We start from the raw sequence: 17,175 nt of genomic DNA, 5'->3' as shown, positions 1-17,175 counted from the left end.
AAACGGGATTAGCGTCCACAGCAAGTCCACAACTCAGTCGTTCACTTGCGCCATCGAGGCTCCACGGCAGGTTGGCTAGTCGTCATGATCCGTGCTCTCATATCGAGGACTCTGCCACGGCTGAATGCTGTGTCGGTATGCCGCTACTCGGCCGCCGCCATACCCGCACCGAACACCCAGCCGGAGGTCCGCTTCAACAAGGTACGGTAGCTACCCACTCGACAAATGGCCTCCGTGGAGAGACTAAACCTCATTTAACAACACATCGTGAGGCCATTAACTTCCGTATGTCGGTGCCAGATGCGCGTGCATTCATAACACACGGGAAAGTCAACTTTGATTTTATATAACATCAGTTTTATAAAACGTAGACTTCATTGCTCATCTAATAAATCACTACACAGATGGACAGATACGTTATAATGCGGGACCAAGTCGTCTGTGGTTGTTTTTTCACGGTTGTGATTGGCCAAAGTGCGCGTGACAGCTGGCGAATGTGGTTTACATTTTTTCTCGATTGTTTAAACCAGGGGTCTCAAACACGCGGCCCGCGGTCCAAATGTGGCCCGCAGGACACTAGTTTTAGGCAAGTTTGATATGGATGCTGTATGGTATCATGTACCCAGAAAAAAATATTACGTTTGATTAATGTTCATGTTAAAGGTTAAATAACTGTTAATAGGTATCCTCCCTATCCGTGTGGAAGTGGTAAGTTTTTGGCTAATTAAGTTTAAAGGAAATAACTTGAAGGCTACCGTTTAGGTCGCTAGCTCTCTAGTTTGCGAGTTAGCATGTGTCTCAAGACCCTGCAGTTGTGCAATATGTTGTAAATAAAAAGAGTATAAATGTGACTATAGTCGTGTTTTGTCATGTCTACAGGGCTCTAATAATGCTTTGTTCATTTTAATCTGAAAAAAATAATTTGTCTACCCACCAACTATATGTGGTTTCTTAAGTTTTTATTATTTGCCGTTTTATTATTATTATTATATTTATTTATTACCGATTGATTGATTTTCTTTATTCTTGATTTTTTATTTATTTTTCATCTTATTTTGTGTAGAAAAATAAAAAGTAAGATATTTGAGAACAGTGGAATGTTTTATCAGAGCTTTAGTTATATTTAAGTTTATTCATTTTTCTGTTTTTAATAAATGCGTTTTTTTTAATTTTTTTTTGGAAAACCTGATGCGGTCCAGTCTCGCCCAGACCCTAGCTCCAGTGGCCCCCAAGTAAATTGAGTTTGCGACCCCTAGTTTAAACACATTTTCCGAAAGGATGCCTCATATTCTCAGAACTCTACACACAATTAAAAAAATCCCTCACACATTTCTGAAAACCCCTCAATTCTCCTGCAAAATGAAACTTTACATCCAAAACAGCCTTCATTCTTCTCAAAATGGTGTTTTGTCTCCAAATGACGCACACAAAAAACATTTATACACTGATGTGCTCAGTGTAAAACACTGTGATTACATAATATTCCTCATGACAGTGTGACACTTCTTGCTAAATATTTTAGAATTGTTTTTTGTTTTTTTGTATTTTTTTTTACTCAGAAAACAAAATTACACAAATGTATTTTTTTATTTTTCACAGAAAAACAATGTACGAAGTGTTCATCACAGCCAACACAAAGTTCCACATACAGTGGTCTGCATCTAAATCAGGGGTGTCAAACATACGGCCCGCGGGCCGGAACCGGCCCCCAAGGAGGTTCGATCAGGCCCGCAGGATAATTTGAAAGTGGAAAAAATGCATAAAAGACATGGAATTAATATTTTTAATTCGCTGCAATTCATGGATTATCCGCTAAGGGGCGCACTCTTTCCATCAGAGTAGAAGACAAGCCGCATCACTGAGACAGACTGAAAACAGCAGACGGTATCAATGCGCCATCTGCTGCTTGTTACTACGTTGTTAATACCTTGGTCTCTACCTCTCCGCTACACCCTCATTAGCCAAAATGTCGTTATCCAAACGGAGAAAAGTAGATAAGGAGTGTAGAATTTTCAAAGAAAAATGGACCACGTCTTATTTATTTACAGAGATGCACGGAAAACCTTTGTGCTTGGTGTGTTTGCAACAAGTTTCGGTATTGAAGGAATATAATATTCGACGCCACTACGAGACTCATCACAGCGAAAAATATGACGGCTTGCAAGGACAACTGAGAAGAGATAAGATTAACGAATTGCTGGCGGGTCTGAGGAAACAGCAGTCAACTTTCATCAAGAGCCGAGAAGTCAGTGAAGCAGCGGTAAAAGCCAGCTACCTAACTACCGAAGACAGAATTTTCAGTTTTTCGCTCACCTTTCACAGTTAAAGCTTCTGATCTGCCGGTCGAAATTCAGCTAGAGATAATTGATTTGCAGTGTGATGCAGATTTGAAGGGCAAATTTGCCTCTGTAGGTCTGGACAGATTTTATCAGTATCTACCACCAGGGTACCCCAAATTAACAGCCCTGGCTGCTAAAATTTTGTGCATGTTTGGGACAACCTACCTTTGTGAACAAATTTTCTCAGTGATGAATATCAATAAAACAAAAATTCGTTCAAGGCTCACAAACAAGCACTTAAATGACATTCTGAAAGTGACAGCTAGTCAGGACATGACACCTGGTGTTGATGCACTTGTACAGGCCAAAAGATGCCAAGTTTCAGGAACAAATACAAGTCCAGACTAGACTAACACCTTTAAAATGCTGCTCTCCTTAGTTTGTAAGGTGTAAGCAGGGATTACATTTAGATTTTATATGCGTATGTGTAAGTGGTTTAAAAATCCCTTTCTTTAAAAGTCTCATTTAATCTTAAAGTGCATTACTATATTTTTCAGTACCAATTAAAGTTCACAACTAATGTGAACTCAGGGGAAGTTACGGCAGGTCGTTAGGAGGAAAAGAGAGCGCTTGACTTGCTCACCCACACAGTACCGGAATCACATCACTGGAATGTATTTTTTTTAATTGTCGCTTATTGGTGCCATTTTTAATGTTGCCAGATTTATCGATATTTATCAGTATGGCGTTTCCTCATGACCTGATAATTATCATGCACCGCTAATATGTACAACTAAAATAAGGAATTCAGAAGATGCATTCAAAGACATGTACATTTGTACACTGGTCACTACGTGTCAGTAATGTTACTCTAATGTTGGGTTACTCTGATTATGGGAAAAACATCTCCCCTAGTACTGTAACACATTTACAGCTACACAATAATAAGTCTATTTAATGTCTTATTATGTCTACTCTAGTGGGTAATAGAAGTATAAAGGCGACTATAGGGGTGTTATTGCATGTTGAGAGGGCTCTAATAATGTTAACATGTATATTTAGAAGGTGGTAAAAAGGTTTTCTATGTCTTACGTGTATTATATTGGGTAATAGGAGTATAATGCCGACTATAGGGGTGTTATTTCATGTTGAGAGGGCTCTAGTAATGTTAACATGTATATTTAAAAGGTGGTAAAAAGGTTTTCTATGTCTTATGTGTATTATATTGGGTAATAGGAGTATAAAGGCGACTATAGGGGTGTTATTTCATGTTGAGGGGGCTCTAATAATGTTAACATGGATATTTAGAAGGTGGTAGAAAGGTTTTCTAAGCTATGCTTAAATAGAGAAAAAGAAAGGACAGGAATTCTGCCTTTTGTGAAATAGTTCAAACCTGGAATAAAACCTGTTCTGGATGATCAGGTCTGGTGCTTGTGTGTCTCCACCAGCATTACTGTAGCATTACTGACACGTGGTGACCAGTGTACAATACTGCATTACATCACAACCTCTTTCAATGCCTTATATATTTGTGTTTTTATTTCATTTTGCCATTTTTATGCTTAAATGCTTATTATCAGCAAAAAAATACGTAGACTTGGAAGATGTGAAGCTGCCAAATTTGTGGCGGGAAGTGGCAAGGGATGGCTGTATATTTTATCATTTTTTTTAATACTTAGCAATTGATTCCGGTTTGGGAGAGCAGGATAATTGGGAGGAAAGAAATGGATGAGTAAATGAAGTGTAATCCATTGAGTTTTTCTTCCTTTCTGTTTGTAGCTGTTCATCAACAACCAATGGCAGGATGCAGCAAGTGGAAAAACCTTCCCCACTGTCAACCCGGCAACAGGAGAGGTCATATGTCACGTGGCTGAGGCCAGTGAGGTAAACACAGATTTGCTCTTTCGTTCACATGCACTCGTCACCTGAAACTAGAAAACGGGGTTCCAAGTACAAAATGCAGCACGCATTTTCACCCGACATCACATGTTCTGCACCCCCTTACCATGTTCACTTTTTCACGGATTTAAAATAAAGGTGAGTGTGATTCTTCTCAATTTCACAAAAAGGACACGGAAATTGTAAAGTTTAAGCTTCAATCATTGGCAGAAAAAAAAACTTGAAGTTGTTTGTTTCTCAGTCCCTTGTTTATGGCATTAAAATGGTTTCATCCATCCATCCATCTTCTACCGCTTATCCGAGGTCGGGCTGTGGGGGCAGCAGCCTCAGCAGGGAGGCCCAGACTTCCCTCTCCCCGGCCACTTCATCCAGCTCCTCCCGGCGGAGCCCGAGGCGTACTAGTAGTAGTAGTAGAGACATAGTCTCTCCAACGTGTCCTGGGTCTTCCTCGAGGTCTGCTACCGGTTGGACATGCCCTGAACATCTCCCCAGGGAGACGTCCAGGAGGCATCCTAACCAAGATGCCCAAGTCACCTCATCTGGATCCTCTCAATGCGAAGGAGTAGCGGTTTTACTCCGAGTCCCTCCCGGATGACAGCGCTTCTCACCTTAACTCTAAGGGAGAGCCCAGCCACCCTGTGAAGAAACTAATTTTGGACGCTTGTATCCGCCATATTGTCCTTTCGGTCACTACCCAAAAGTCATGACCACTGGTGAGGGTATGAATGTAGATCGACCAAAAACAAATAATCTCCTTGGTGACAGAGAACGCAACCCTCCGCGAATCGGTGAAGTCCCTCACCGACGGAGTTTCACAACTCCGCCAGGAAAACAAGTCCATGAAGGAAACGATCTTGGACCTTCAGGCTCGAAGCATGAGGGACAACCTCGTCTTTGCAGGAATTCCGGAGAAATCTGAGGAAGACCCGGAAGAATCCGTGAGGGCCTTCATGGTGCAACGGCTCAAGCTCCCAGCTGACGTCATCGGGGACGTCACCTTCCATCGCGTCCACCGCCTGGGAGCCAAGAAGCCAGAAAATAGAAGGCCGAGACCCATCGTGGCAAAATTTGAACACTTCAAGCAGAAGGAGCAGGTGAAAGGCCGAGGCTGAGAGCTGAAGGGGACGGACTTCAGCGTGAACGACCAGTTCCCAAGGGAGATCCTCGACAGACGCCGTCGCCTGTTCCCTATCCGAAAAAAGTTCATCAACGAGGGGTGCCGAGCTGTCATCACAGTGGACAAACTCTTTGTTAATGGACAGCTATACCGCAATCGTGAAATTACACCGTGGCTGTATTAATCATTCTAACATGGTAACTGAATGTGCTTGGTAAGGTAAGGTAACATCCTACTTTTTCATAGCAACATGATAAAGGTTCGTATATTATAACGCGCTCATCCTCGTTAACGCCTGCACTCTGCCTTCAAATTACCCCCCATTTTTCTCCCTTGCATGTCACCTCATTCCTTTCCTCCCTATCTTGCACACTTTCTCACTGTCTTTCCCCTCTTTCACTCACTTATATTCCTGTTTGTCACTTGTCTGTTTTCTGCACCAGAATGTCTATACAGTTCACACACACTCACATAATCACAAACCCGCAAATACAAACATTGTACATAAAGACACACATCCATGTACACAGGTGGCTCGTACTGTACATCTGACACATAAACCTACAACACTGCCACTTACACACAGGCATATCTCACACATGCGTACACCAACATTACACCTTCACTAGTCAGATCAGGAGGACTACATTATAATATGCCCATGTGCACTTTAAGCATATATTTAAATGTATATGCTTACATTACCTACAGGCACATATACTTCACACTTGCACATACAGTGCATCTGGAAAGTATTCACAGCGCTTCACTTTTTCTACATTTTGTCATGTTACAGCCTCATTCCAAACTGAATTAAATTAATCTCTTACCTCAAAATTCTACACAAAATACTCCATTATGACAATGTGAAAAAGTTTTTTTTTTTACTTTTTTGAATTAATTAAAAATAGAAAACAAAAAAATCACATTTACATAAGTATTCACAGCCTTTGCCATGAAGCTCAAAATTGAGCTCAGGTGCATCTTTTTTCCACTGATCATCCTTGAGATCTTTCTACAGCTTAATTGGAGTCCACCTGCAGTAAATTCAGTTGATTGGACATGATTTGGAAATATAATAACTGTCTATATAAGGTCCCACAGTTGACTGTGCATGTCAGAGCACAAACACCAAGCATGAAGTCAAAAGAACTGTCTGTAGACCTGCGAGACAGGATTGTCTTGAGGCACAAATCTGGGGAAGGATACAGAAAAATTTCTGCTGCTTTGAAGGTCCCAATGAGCACAGTGGCCTCCATTATTGGTAAATGGAAGACGTTTGGAACCACCAGGACTCTTCCTAGAGCTGGCCGGCCTTCTAAACTGAGCGATCGGGGAAGAAGGGCCTTAGTCAGGGAGGTGACCAAGGCCCCGATGGTCACTCTGTCAGAGCTCCAGCGTTCCTCTGTGGAGAGAGGAGAGCCTTCCAGAAGGACAACCATCTCTGCAGCAATCCACCAATCAGGCCTGTATGGTAGAGTGGCCAGACGAAAGCCACTCCTTAGTAAAAGGAACATGGCAGCCCGTCTGGAATTTGCCAAAAAGCACCTGAATGACTCTCAGACCATGAGAAACAAAATTCTCTGGTCTGATGAGACAAAGATTGAACTCTTTGGTGTGAATGCCAGGCGCCATGTTTGGAGGAAACCAGGCACTGCTCATCACCAGGCCAATACCATCCCTACAGTGAAGCATGGTGGTGGCAGCATCATGCTGTGGGGATGTTTTTCAGCAGCAGGAACTGGCAGACTAGTCAGGATAGAAGGAAAAATGAATGCAGCAATATATAGAGATATCCTGGATGAAAACCTGCTCCAGAGCGCTCTTGACCTCAGTAGACTGGTCATGTACCTTGACCATATAGACAGTAGACATTAGCACACAGCCAAGATCTCAAAAGATTGGCTTCAGAACCACTCCGTGAATGTCCTGGAGTGGCCCAGCCAGAGTCCAGACTTAAATCCGATCGAACATCTCTGGAGAGATCTGAAAATGGCTGTGCACAGACGTCTCCCATCCAACCTGATGGAGCTTGAGACTTATTGCAAAGAAGAATGGGCAAAACTAAAAAAGATAGGTGTGCTAAACTTGTGGGATCATATTCAAAAAGACTTGCGGCTGTAATTGCTGCCAAAGGTGGATCAACAAAGTATTAAGCAAAGGCTGTGAATACTTATGTAAATGTGATTTTTTTGTTTTCTATTTTTAATCAATTCAAAACATGTCAAAAAAACCTTTTTTGCCATTGTCATAATGGAGTATTTTGTGTAGAATTTTGAGGTAAGAGATTAATTTAATACAGTTTGGAATGAGGCTGTAACATGACAAAATGTAGAAAAAGTGAAGCGCTGTGAATACTTTCCGGATGCACTGTACGTATATACACACACACATATCACCATAAGCTAGTCTAGGATGTCCTCACTGCAATTTGTCACTTGGAATGTCAGGGGAGTCGGGTCTCGAGAAAAAAGACCAAAAATGTTTAACCATCTAAAGAATATCCAAGCAGACATTGTCTTATTGCAAGAGACTCACATCTCCAAAGCAGCTGCCCACACATTTCACTCACCACAGTTTCCACACATATACTTAGCAAACTACAACTCCAAACAGAGGGGCGTAGCCATTTTAATTAGCCGGAGGGTCAATTTTACACTGCTCAACAATACTATAGACATAGAAGGTAGATATATAATAATTAACATATCTGTGGACAATGTTAAATTTTGCATTGCCAACATATATGGTCCTAATGTTGATGACCCCTCTTTCTTTCACACCTTTTTTTCTTCTCTCTCTGCACACCTGGATTCAAGCTTGATCTTGGGAGGGGACTTCAACTTGGTATTTAATCCAGATATACATAGGTCAAGCCCAGCTGGGGGACATCGTGAGTCTCAATCAATAACAACACTGAAAAAATATATGACTGATTTTGGTCTTTGTGATGCTTGGCGCTCTTATCACCCTACTCACAGAGAATATACGTATTTCTCACCAGTGCACCACACGTACTCCCGAATTGACTACTTCTTAACAAGTAGCTCAATCTTATCTGACATATCAAATATTCACATACACCCTATCATTATTAGTGATCACGCACCAGTCTCTCTCTTTCTTACTAACCAAACCACAAGTACACCTACTAAATGCTGGAGATTTAATACATCATTGCTTAAAGACCCAGACTTTTTAAAGGACTTTGAGAGAGAGTGGACAATGTTTTTAGATTTTAATGACCAACCGGAAACCTCTGCTTGTGTTCTCTGGGAGACAGCAAAAGTAGTAATGCGCGGGAAAATTATCTCCTACTCATCATATAAGAAAAAGAAAGAAAGATTATTGGAATTGGAATTGGAGGAAAAAATCAAACTCCTTGAAACCGCTTATGCAGATTCACAGGATGAGAATACTCTGAATAATCTTATAAAATTGAAATTAGATTTAAAAGAAATTACTGATAAGAAAATTCAGTTCCAATTACAAAGACTACGTTTGGAGAAGTTTGAACATGCCAATAAATCTGGAAAATACTTAGCTGACCAACTAAAACTTAATAAAGAAAAAAACTCTATCTCCTCCATTAGAAACTCAGAAGGTAACATCACTCACCTTCCGGAGGAAATTAATTCAGTCTTTAGGGACTTTTATAAAAGACTATACACACCTCAGATTAACCCTTCTGTTCCAGACATTGAAACATTTCTTAGCACCATAGAATTACCAAAATTGGAAAAAAATCAGGTGACAACCCTGGACTTACCCATTTCACTAACAGATCTTTATGATGCTCTACAGCAAATGCCAAATAACAAGGCACCAGGACCGGATGGGTTCCCTGCCGAATTTTATAAAACATTCTGGTCATTGCTAGCCCCAGTATTTTTTAAAATGGTTCAGGAAATAAAAGAAAATGCACGCCTACCCCCAAATATGAACTCTGCTACAATCAGTCTCTTGCTAAAATCAGAAAAGGACCCAACATTACCTTCCAGTTATCGTCCAATTTCACTTATTAATGCGGATCTTAAAATAATATGCAAAGTATTAGCTAGAAGACTGGAAAAAGTTACCCCTCATATAATACATCCCGATCAATCAGGATTCATCAAGGGGAGACACTCAGTTAGCAATGTACGCCGCTTAACCAATCTGATTGATCACTCTATCATCCATAGTTTGGAAACCACAATCGTCTCACTAGACGCTGAAAAAGCATTCGACAGAGTTAACTGGAAATTTCTCTTTGCAACCCTACAGAAATTTGGCTTTGGAGACTCATTTAGAACGTGGATCCAAATATTATATAGCACCCCAAAGGCCTCCGTTCGAACCAATAATCTGATCTCTCCAGATTCTATCTCTCTCACTTTACAAAGAGGTACTAGGCAAGGTTGTCCACTCTCCCCCTCATTGTTTGCTATCTTCATTGAACCTCTTGCAGCTGCAATTCGACAACATGTAAATATTAAAGGGATCCACACAACAAATGTTCATCATAAGATAAGCCTTTATGCTGATGATGTGTTACTCTTCCTAAAAAACTCACACTCCTCACTTCACCAAGCTATCACACTCATCAATAACTTTAGCACCTTTTCGGACTACTCTATTAACTGGTCTAAATCCATAGTATTGCCCATTAATTTCGTTTTCCAGAGCACCCCCTCTATACCACTGCGTTCAGGGAATATCAGGTATTTGGGCATCAACATTTCCTCCAATCTGTCAGACCTGATCAGCTTGAATTGTACCCCACTGTTGAAATCGATTGAGGATGATCTTGAACGTTGGAGAACTTTGCCGATCTCGCTTATGGGCAGAGTATCCACTGTGAAAATGATGATATTACCAAGGATCAATTATCTGTTCTCTATGATCCCAACCAAACCATCTATAACTTGGTTTAAGTCATTAGATTCATATATAAATACATTTCTTTGGAAAAATCTAAAGAATGTGGGGGCTTAGAACTGCCAAATTTCTCCAATTACTTCCTGGCAAATAGGCTACAGTATATCTTAAAATGGATAAAACCTAACCCCTTGGATCAGTTATGGCTAGACATTGAACAATCATTTAGCCAAGAAATCCCCATCTTTAACTTACCTTTCATAAGTCAAATCCTTAGGAAACACGATTGTTTTAAAAGTATAAATATTAAAACCACTCTGACAGCTTGGTGGGAATTTTTAAAAATAACTAGGTCCTCGCTCAATCCTTGCCAGTACACTCCGATCTGGAATAACCCTGATATATTGCTTAAAAAAAAAACTTGGATTTTACAACATGGCATGACAAAGGAATAAGTTGCTTGGAAAATATCATAAGGGGGGGAAGTTTACCTTGTTACACAGTATGGGTTAAGCCAGAATACATTTCTTGAATACTCACAAATTAAATCCATAATTAGAGATAGGTTTCGTAACATATCTTGGGAAAGTTATCCCACCATTGACCAATTCTTAAACGTATCCGCTCCCCAAACATTATCCAAGTTGTACATTCTTTTGTCAAAGTGTGACAACACCGTTGGGGTTCCAGTCTCCAAATGGAACCTAGATTTATCTACAAGCTGTGACCCTGAGTTCTGGAAGCAAATATGCCTTAATTCGTCCCGTTTAATAAAAAATCCCAACCTACAGTTGGTTCAGTTCAAAACCCTACATAGAGCACACTACACAGGGCAGAGAATGTTTAAAATGGGGCTAACCGACTCTAACATCTGTGTACACTGCCCAGATCATGTAGTAGATGATTATTTACACTCCATGTGGGCTTGTGCCCCCATTAGTAATTTCTGGCAAGCAGTGTGCGAAGACCTTTCTTTGGCACTTGGGACCTCTATTCCTTCCTCACCTGTATTATGTTTGTTGGGCGATCTTTCTACAGTCAACGTAGAAACAAATCACACACAACTCCTCATCACAGTGTTAAGCATTGCCAAGAAAACCATTCTTATCAATTGGAAATCCCCAAAAAAACTGAACATAGCCTTTTACAAAAATCTTCTGTTAGATCATATAGCAACTGAGAGAATGTCTGCTGAATCCAAAGAACAACTGTCAGAATTTCAATCTATATGGGCTCCAATAATTAATCTCTTAAACTAATCTCTTAATCTAATTCTCAAAGGGCTGAGTGTGTCCCACTCTGGCTGTGGCTGTTTCCCGGGTGGGGCGCCTGGTAAGCTCATGCGGGAGGGGGGGTCACGTTTGTGCAGCTTAGGCTCTGGGTGGGGAGGTGCGGTGCTGGGGTGGGGCATTACCTGCTTCTCTCCCTTCGGTACACAGAAGTACACACCTCCAAATGGCCACTCACAGCACATGGGTGCTTCTCTACACAATCTACCATCTTATCCTTGATGTCTATATGCTATTGGTATGCTATTATTACAGTAATAATGATGTCAAGCAGTGAGATTTTAATTACTGTAACTGTATTGCTGTAATTATGTTTACTATCACGGTTCATGTCCTCATTGTTACTATTGCTACTGGTAAGTTGGACTGTTTCATTTCACTGATATCATCTCCATTGTGACCCTTAGCCATCATTGACATTTAACTGTTTTGTTTGTCACTGTTGTTGTTATGGGAATTCTTGTTGCTGCTGTTTTTGTCTCTCTCTCTACTGCCCCCCCCCCCCACCCTACCTTTCTCTTCTTCTTTTCTGTTCTTCTTCTTGCTCCGGTCCGGTCGCTCCAAATGCGCATAAAAAAACATCAAATAACGGCAAATAAAATTTCATGGTACAGGGAAGTTGTAGCCAACACCTTTCCTGACACAGAGCAAATCTGTTTAGCATGTAAGGGCATTTAGATCAACAATACTATCTGCCCCAATGGCTGGACGGGACGAAAAAAAAAAAAAAGTAATGTAGATCGACCGGTAAATTGAGAGCTTTACCTTTCGGATTACCTCTCTCTTCACCACAAAGAATCGACGTAGAGCAGTGATTTTCAAACCGTCAGGTGTGCCGTGAGGAATTATCCAATATCACTTTTTATAATTAACATTTATTAATCATCATTTGCAAATATTATGTCAATAGCCATTATGTCAATAGTATACATGGACCCAAATATTCCAATTGCATTTGGTTTATTTGCTCAAACGGAAAGAATTAAACAGGGATGGAATATTCCTTTAACCAATCTGATTGAGGTATCTTGTACCCGCTCAAACGGAAAGTTGTCAGGGTGCCTTCTTCTTCGTGGTGTTTTTCTTCTTCTGTTGTTTATTGGCGGTTGGCAAGCAGCTTTCGTATGCATGACCGCCATCTGTGAAACAGAATCTAAACCCTTCTATACGTCATTCACAAGTTCAGTTTTATTAAAAAAGAAAATATATATCTATATAAAACATGTCCTGAGTTTAATTATAAAATATTAGCAAGATTGATTTTGATCTTTTCCTGTTTAAATTGATCCCGGGTGCGTTCTTTCAGCGCATGCTCAGATATGACGTAACACGCAGATCCAGACGTTCTTCACTTTTAAAAATGGAGGCCAGCAATCGGCACTGGACTAAGCAAAGTTTGTTTTTGATTCAAACTAAATTTCAAGACTGGACAGACGAAAAACTGGCAATACGGAGTTATTCCAACAAGTGAAAGAAAAACTCGGGGAAGCCGGTATCACGTGATGTTGATGTTTACGTTTTACTGGGCATGCCCTATTGACTATTCTGGTTGATTTTCACGGCGCATGTAGACAAGAGATTGGAATATTCCTTTCCATGGATACCATTGTTTCCCGAAAGGTCATTCGGAAAGAGAAAAAGTGGTGATGTAAAAACGTGGCTACTGTGGAGTGTCTGTGGTGTAAAGACTGGCAGAGCAATGTAATATTGGTCCGTGTGGCAACACCTACCTTGTTCCTCCCATAGACTTATTGATGCACGTGTGAGGTCGTGACATTTTGTAACATTTTTGGTTAGTGGTGTGCCACAAGATTTTTACAATGTAAAAAACGTGCCGTGGCTCAAAAAAGGTTGAAAATCACTGATGTAGAATCTGCATCAATGCAGACGCCACACCATTTGGCCTGTCGATCTTGCATTCCATCCTTCCCTCACTCGTGAAGAAGACCCCAAGGTACTTAAACTCCTCCACTTGGGGAAGGATCTTGTCCCCAACCCGGATATGGCACTCTACCCTTTTCCGGGCAAGAACCATGGACTCATTCCGGCCGCTTCACACCTGGCTGCAAAGCGATCCAGTGAGAGTCGAAGGTCCCAGCAGGACCACATCATCTGCAAAAAGCAGAGACCCAACCCACCAAAGCACCAAACCAAAACCCCTCAACACCCTGGCCGCCCCTAGATATTCTGTCCATAAAAGTAATAAACAGAATGGGTGACGAAGGGCAGCCCTGGCGGAGTCCAACACTCACTGGAGTCCGACTTATTGCGGCAATGCGAACCAAACTCTGACACCGGTCATACAGGGAAAGAAGAATTACTCCCCACAGAATTCCCAGAGGAACACAGTCGAATGCCTTCTCCAAGTCCACAAAACACATGTATACTGGTTGGAAAACTCCCGTGCACCCTCAAGGATCCTGCTGAGAGTGTAGACCTGACCACAGTTCCACGACCAGGACAAAAATCACACTGCTCCTCCTGAATCTGAGATTCAACTATCGGACTGATCCTCCTCTTCAGAACCCCTGAATAGACCAGGGAGGCTAAGGAGGTTCTAGACCTGACCATGATATGAGGTTCTGTGAAGTAGGATTCATTATTTATAGATGGAATATTTTTGTAGACCTTTTTACAACCTTGTAAATGCATTTTTAAACATTGTTAGAGCTCTCTTGACATAAAATAACACCCCTATAGTATCACACTCTTATCTTTACACTCCCATTACCGATTATAAATAAGATCCGGACTTGTGTATGTTACTGTTAATGTGTTTCGGTGATACGGACAGGAAGTGACACATATTTTTTGACAGATAATAGGCTGTATTCAACTGTATAATACAGTTGTCCCTTGCCACTTTGTACTTTGGATTTAAATAATTAGATTTCATAGTTAAGTCTAATTTTGGCAACCAATGCTATTTTTTTCTATAAAATTCTATGTAATGACTATGCAACCAGATCAATGTGCAGCACATTAATGTGCAGCTTAATAATAAAAAAAAAGGCTGTTAATGAAGGATGCTTTTAATATTCGGGGATGCAACTGGCAGCTATTAGGTTGAATGGCCCTAAAAGCAAATTAAAAAGGCAATAGAAGAAGAAATATTTCATAATACAGCCACCCCCACCCCCACAACTACTATGTCTTTTGGTAACACTTTGATTGCTGCAACTTCCTACCATGGTCATAACAGCCTCAGAACGCTATTAAAATGATGCTTAAACACATGCTTTGCAATCCTGGAAATTCTGTATTTTTCCTGCCACTATTTTTAGTTTTATTTATATATATATATATATATATATATATATATATATATATATATATATATATATATATATACTCTGTATATATATTTATTTACATATATTTTATATGTGTCTATTTGCAGGTTGACGTTGACAAAGCAGTGAAAGCAGCACAGGATGCGTTCCGTTTGGGTTCGCCATGGAGACGGATGGACGCCTCCCATCGCGGCCTTCTTCTCAGCCGCTTGGCTGATGCTATTGAGAGAGACGCTGGCTACCTTGCGGTGGGTTCTGACACACTGCTGACCAATAACTGCTTCTGTCTGACCCCGTGCTCACACTGAATCCATTATGGCAGTGGTCTTGGGACAATCCGTGTTGTCCCAAACTGCCACTCAGACAGAAACCGTCTGAAACTGCACTCATGATAATTAGCCTTGTATACAGGACATTATCTTAAACAATATCCGTATAATGTGTATTACAGACTGCATGACATGCATGAGTTTCGGGTGGTAGCCATCTTCTTTGTTGATCCATCACAACTCTAGTGCGCACGCTACGGCAGCTGAGAAGGGAAATTAAAGACACTGTCTCTCGACCAAACAACATGGCTGGTCTCACCACAGTTTTATATACCTTTACTTTCATTTTAGCTGAAACTCTTCTATCACACATCACGCCTGACACTTTTCCCCACCCCTTCCATCCTGCCCACACACACTTCTTCGCCTCCTTTTCACAAGCTCCATTGTTCTGAACTTTTGACCCCAAGTACTTAAAATTCTCCACGTTCTGTATCTCTTCTCCCTGTAACCTCACTCTTCTACTTGGGTCCACTCGGGTGGACTTGCTGGTGCGTTTTGGGATCATTGTCCTGCTGCACAACTCAAGTTGCTTTCGGCTTGAGGTCACCAACAGATGTCCTTCACGATTAATGCTTCCATTTGTCACAGCAAGTCTTCCAGGTCCTGAAGCAGCAAAACAGTCCCATACCATCACACTACCACCACCATATTTTGCCTTGCACATGCCTTCCTTTGTCTGCTCAGTATTTTCCCAAAGCTCTTGGGGATCATCAAGATGTTTTCTGGCAAAGTGGAGATGAGCTCTAATGATCGTTTTGTTCAGCAGTCGTTGGAACTCTGCCATGCAGGCTGTTTTTGACCAGTGCCTTTCTTATGGTGCAGCCATGAATATTGACCTTAACTGAGGCAATTGAGGCTTGCACTTCTTTGGATGTTGTTGTGGGGTCTTTTGTGACCTCTCTGGGTTATTTTGGTTGGCCGGCCACTCCTGGGAAAGTTCAACACTGTTGCACGTTTTCACCATTTCTGGATAATGGCTCTCACTGTGGGTTGCTGGAGTCCCAAAGCCTTAGAAATGGCTCTGTAACACTGATGCATCTCAATTAATCTCAGTTAAGTTGAGTTTTAAAAACGCATTTTGTATTCAGTTGTGTTGTCATGTTTGATGAACTGAAAAAAAAAGTGAAATACTCAGCATAATATTACAAAACAAAGTTTTTTAAAAGTTGTAATTTCTGGGGGAGAAATTATAATATGGGAATGAAGTCATAATATCGTGAAAAGATTAAGTTAAATATTGGGGAAAAAAACAAATGTGGGAAAACAAGAAAGGGCAAAAATGATACTATGCGTTTTTTCCTTGAAGGTTTTTCTTATGTCTTAGCATAACTACAGTACATGTGTTGCGTTACAAGATATGAAAGTAGCTCTTGCATCCTTTCAGCTTTCACTATGTGCCGCTCGCTGGAAAAACAAAAAAAGTTGTTTTGTGATTTGTTAAATCAAGTCTTAAATCAAGGCTTTATTAAATCAATGAAGTCTTGTGCAATGAACAGTACAACATATAATAAAACTATTACTCTGCAGCGTCCCGGGTTCATTTGTACAAGTAATTGGACATGTTTGCACGGTGCTGTACAAGCAGGTTATTGGGGATCATTAATCATATGACATATACGGCAAGTTGAAAGTCCACACTGATTATCACAAAGCCATATTTATGGTTACTGGTTTCTCCATGTGTCATTGAAATGTCTACAAAAAGCACACATGACAAAGACATGAACAGTCCACCAGAGACACACAGACTATACAAAAATCCAGCAGAAAACATTAAATAAAGGTATTGCATTGAAGTAAGTATTTCAGAGGTCGTAGTCACGAATTGGCAGCTACATTTCCGTGAGACTACGCCAGGGCAGCTGTGCCTACAGATGTAGAATACCACCACCTGACTGAAGGGTGAATGAAAACTGGCTTTACTTCATTGTAAAGTACTTTGGTGGCCTTGAAAAGCACTATATCAGTGGTTTTCAAAGTGGGGTATGTGTACCCTCAGGTGTGCGCCAATTGCCACAGGGGGTACATGAATAAAAATTCAAAAAACAATTGCCGCCTAAAGCGCAGACCTCACAGCTAGGAGGACCAGGGTTCAATTCCACCCTC

General features: G+C 40.9%; 1 protein-coding gene across 1 annotated transcript in view; it reads left to right on the top strand.

The window, feature by feature from the left end:
• LOC131105184 (aldehyde dehydrogenase, mitochondrial-like) overlaps window positions 1-17,175 on the top strand; it is a 40,105-nt gene continuing 22,930 nt past the window's right edge. The window contains exons 1-3 of the mRNA XM_078790681.1: window positions 1-201; window positions 4,059-4,163; window positions 14,845-14,985. Coding sequence (XP_078646807.1) covers window positions 85-201; window positions 4,059-4,163; window positions 14,845-14,985 — 363 coding nt within the window. The 5' untranslated portion in view covers window positions 1-84. The remainder of the gene's footprint in view (window positions 202-4,058; window positions 4,164-14,844; window positions 14,986-17,175) is intronic.

The sequence above is a fragment of the Doryrhamphus excisus genome, linkage group LG5, assembly GCF_037039965.1.
Source record: "Doryrhamphus excisus strain RoL-2023G ecotype Guam linkage group LG5, RoL_Dexc_Guam_v1.1, whole genome shotgun sequence".
Taxonomy (NCBI): Eukaryota; Metazoa; Chordata; class Actinopteri; order Syngnathiformes; family Syngnathidae; genus Doryrhamphus; species Doryrhamphus excisus.
This window is presented reverse-complemented; position numbering and strand designations above follow the sequence as displayed.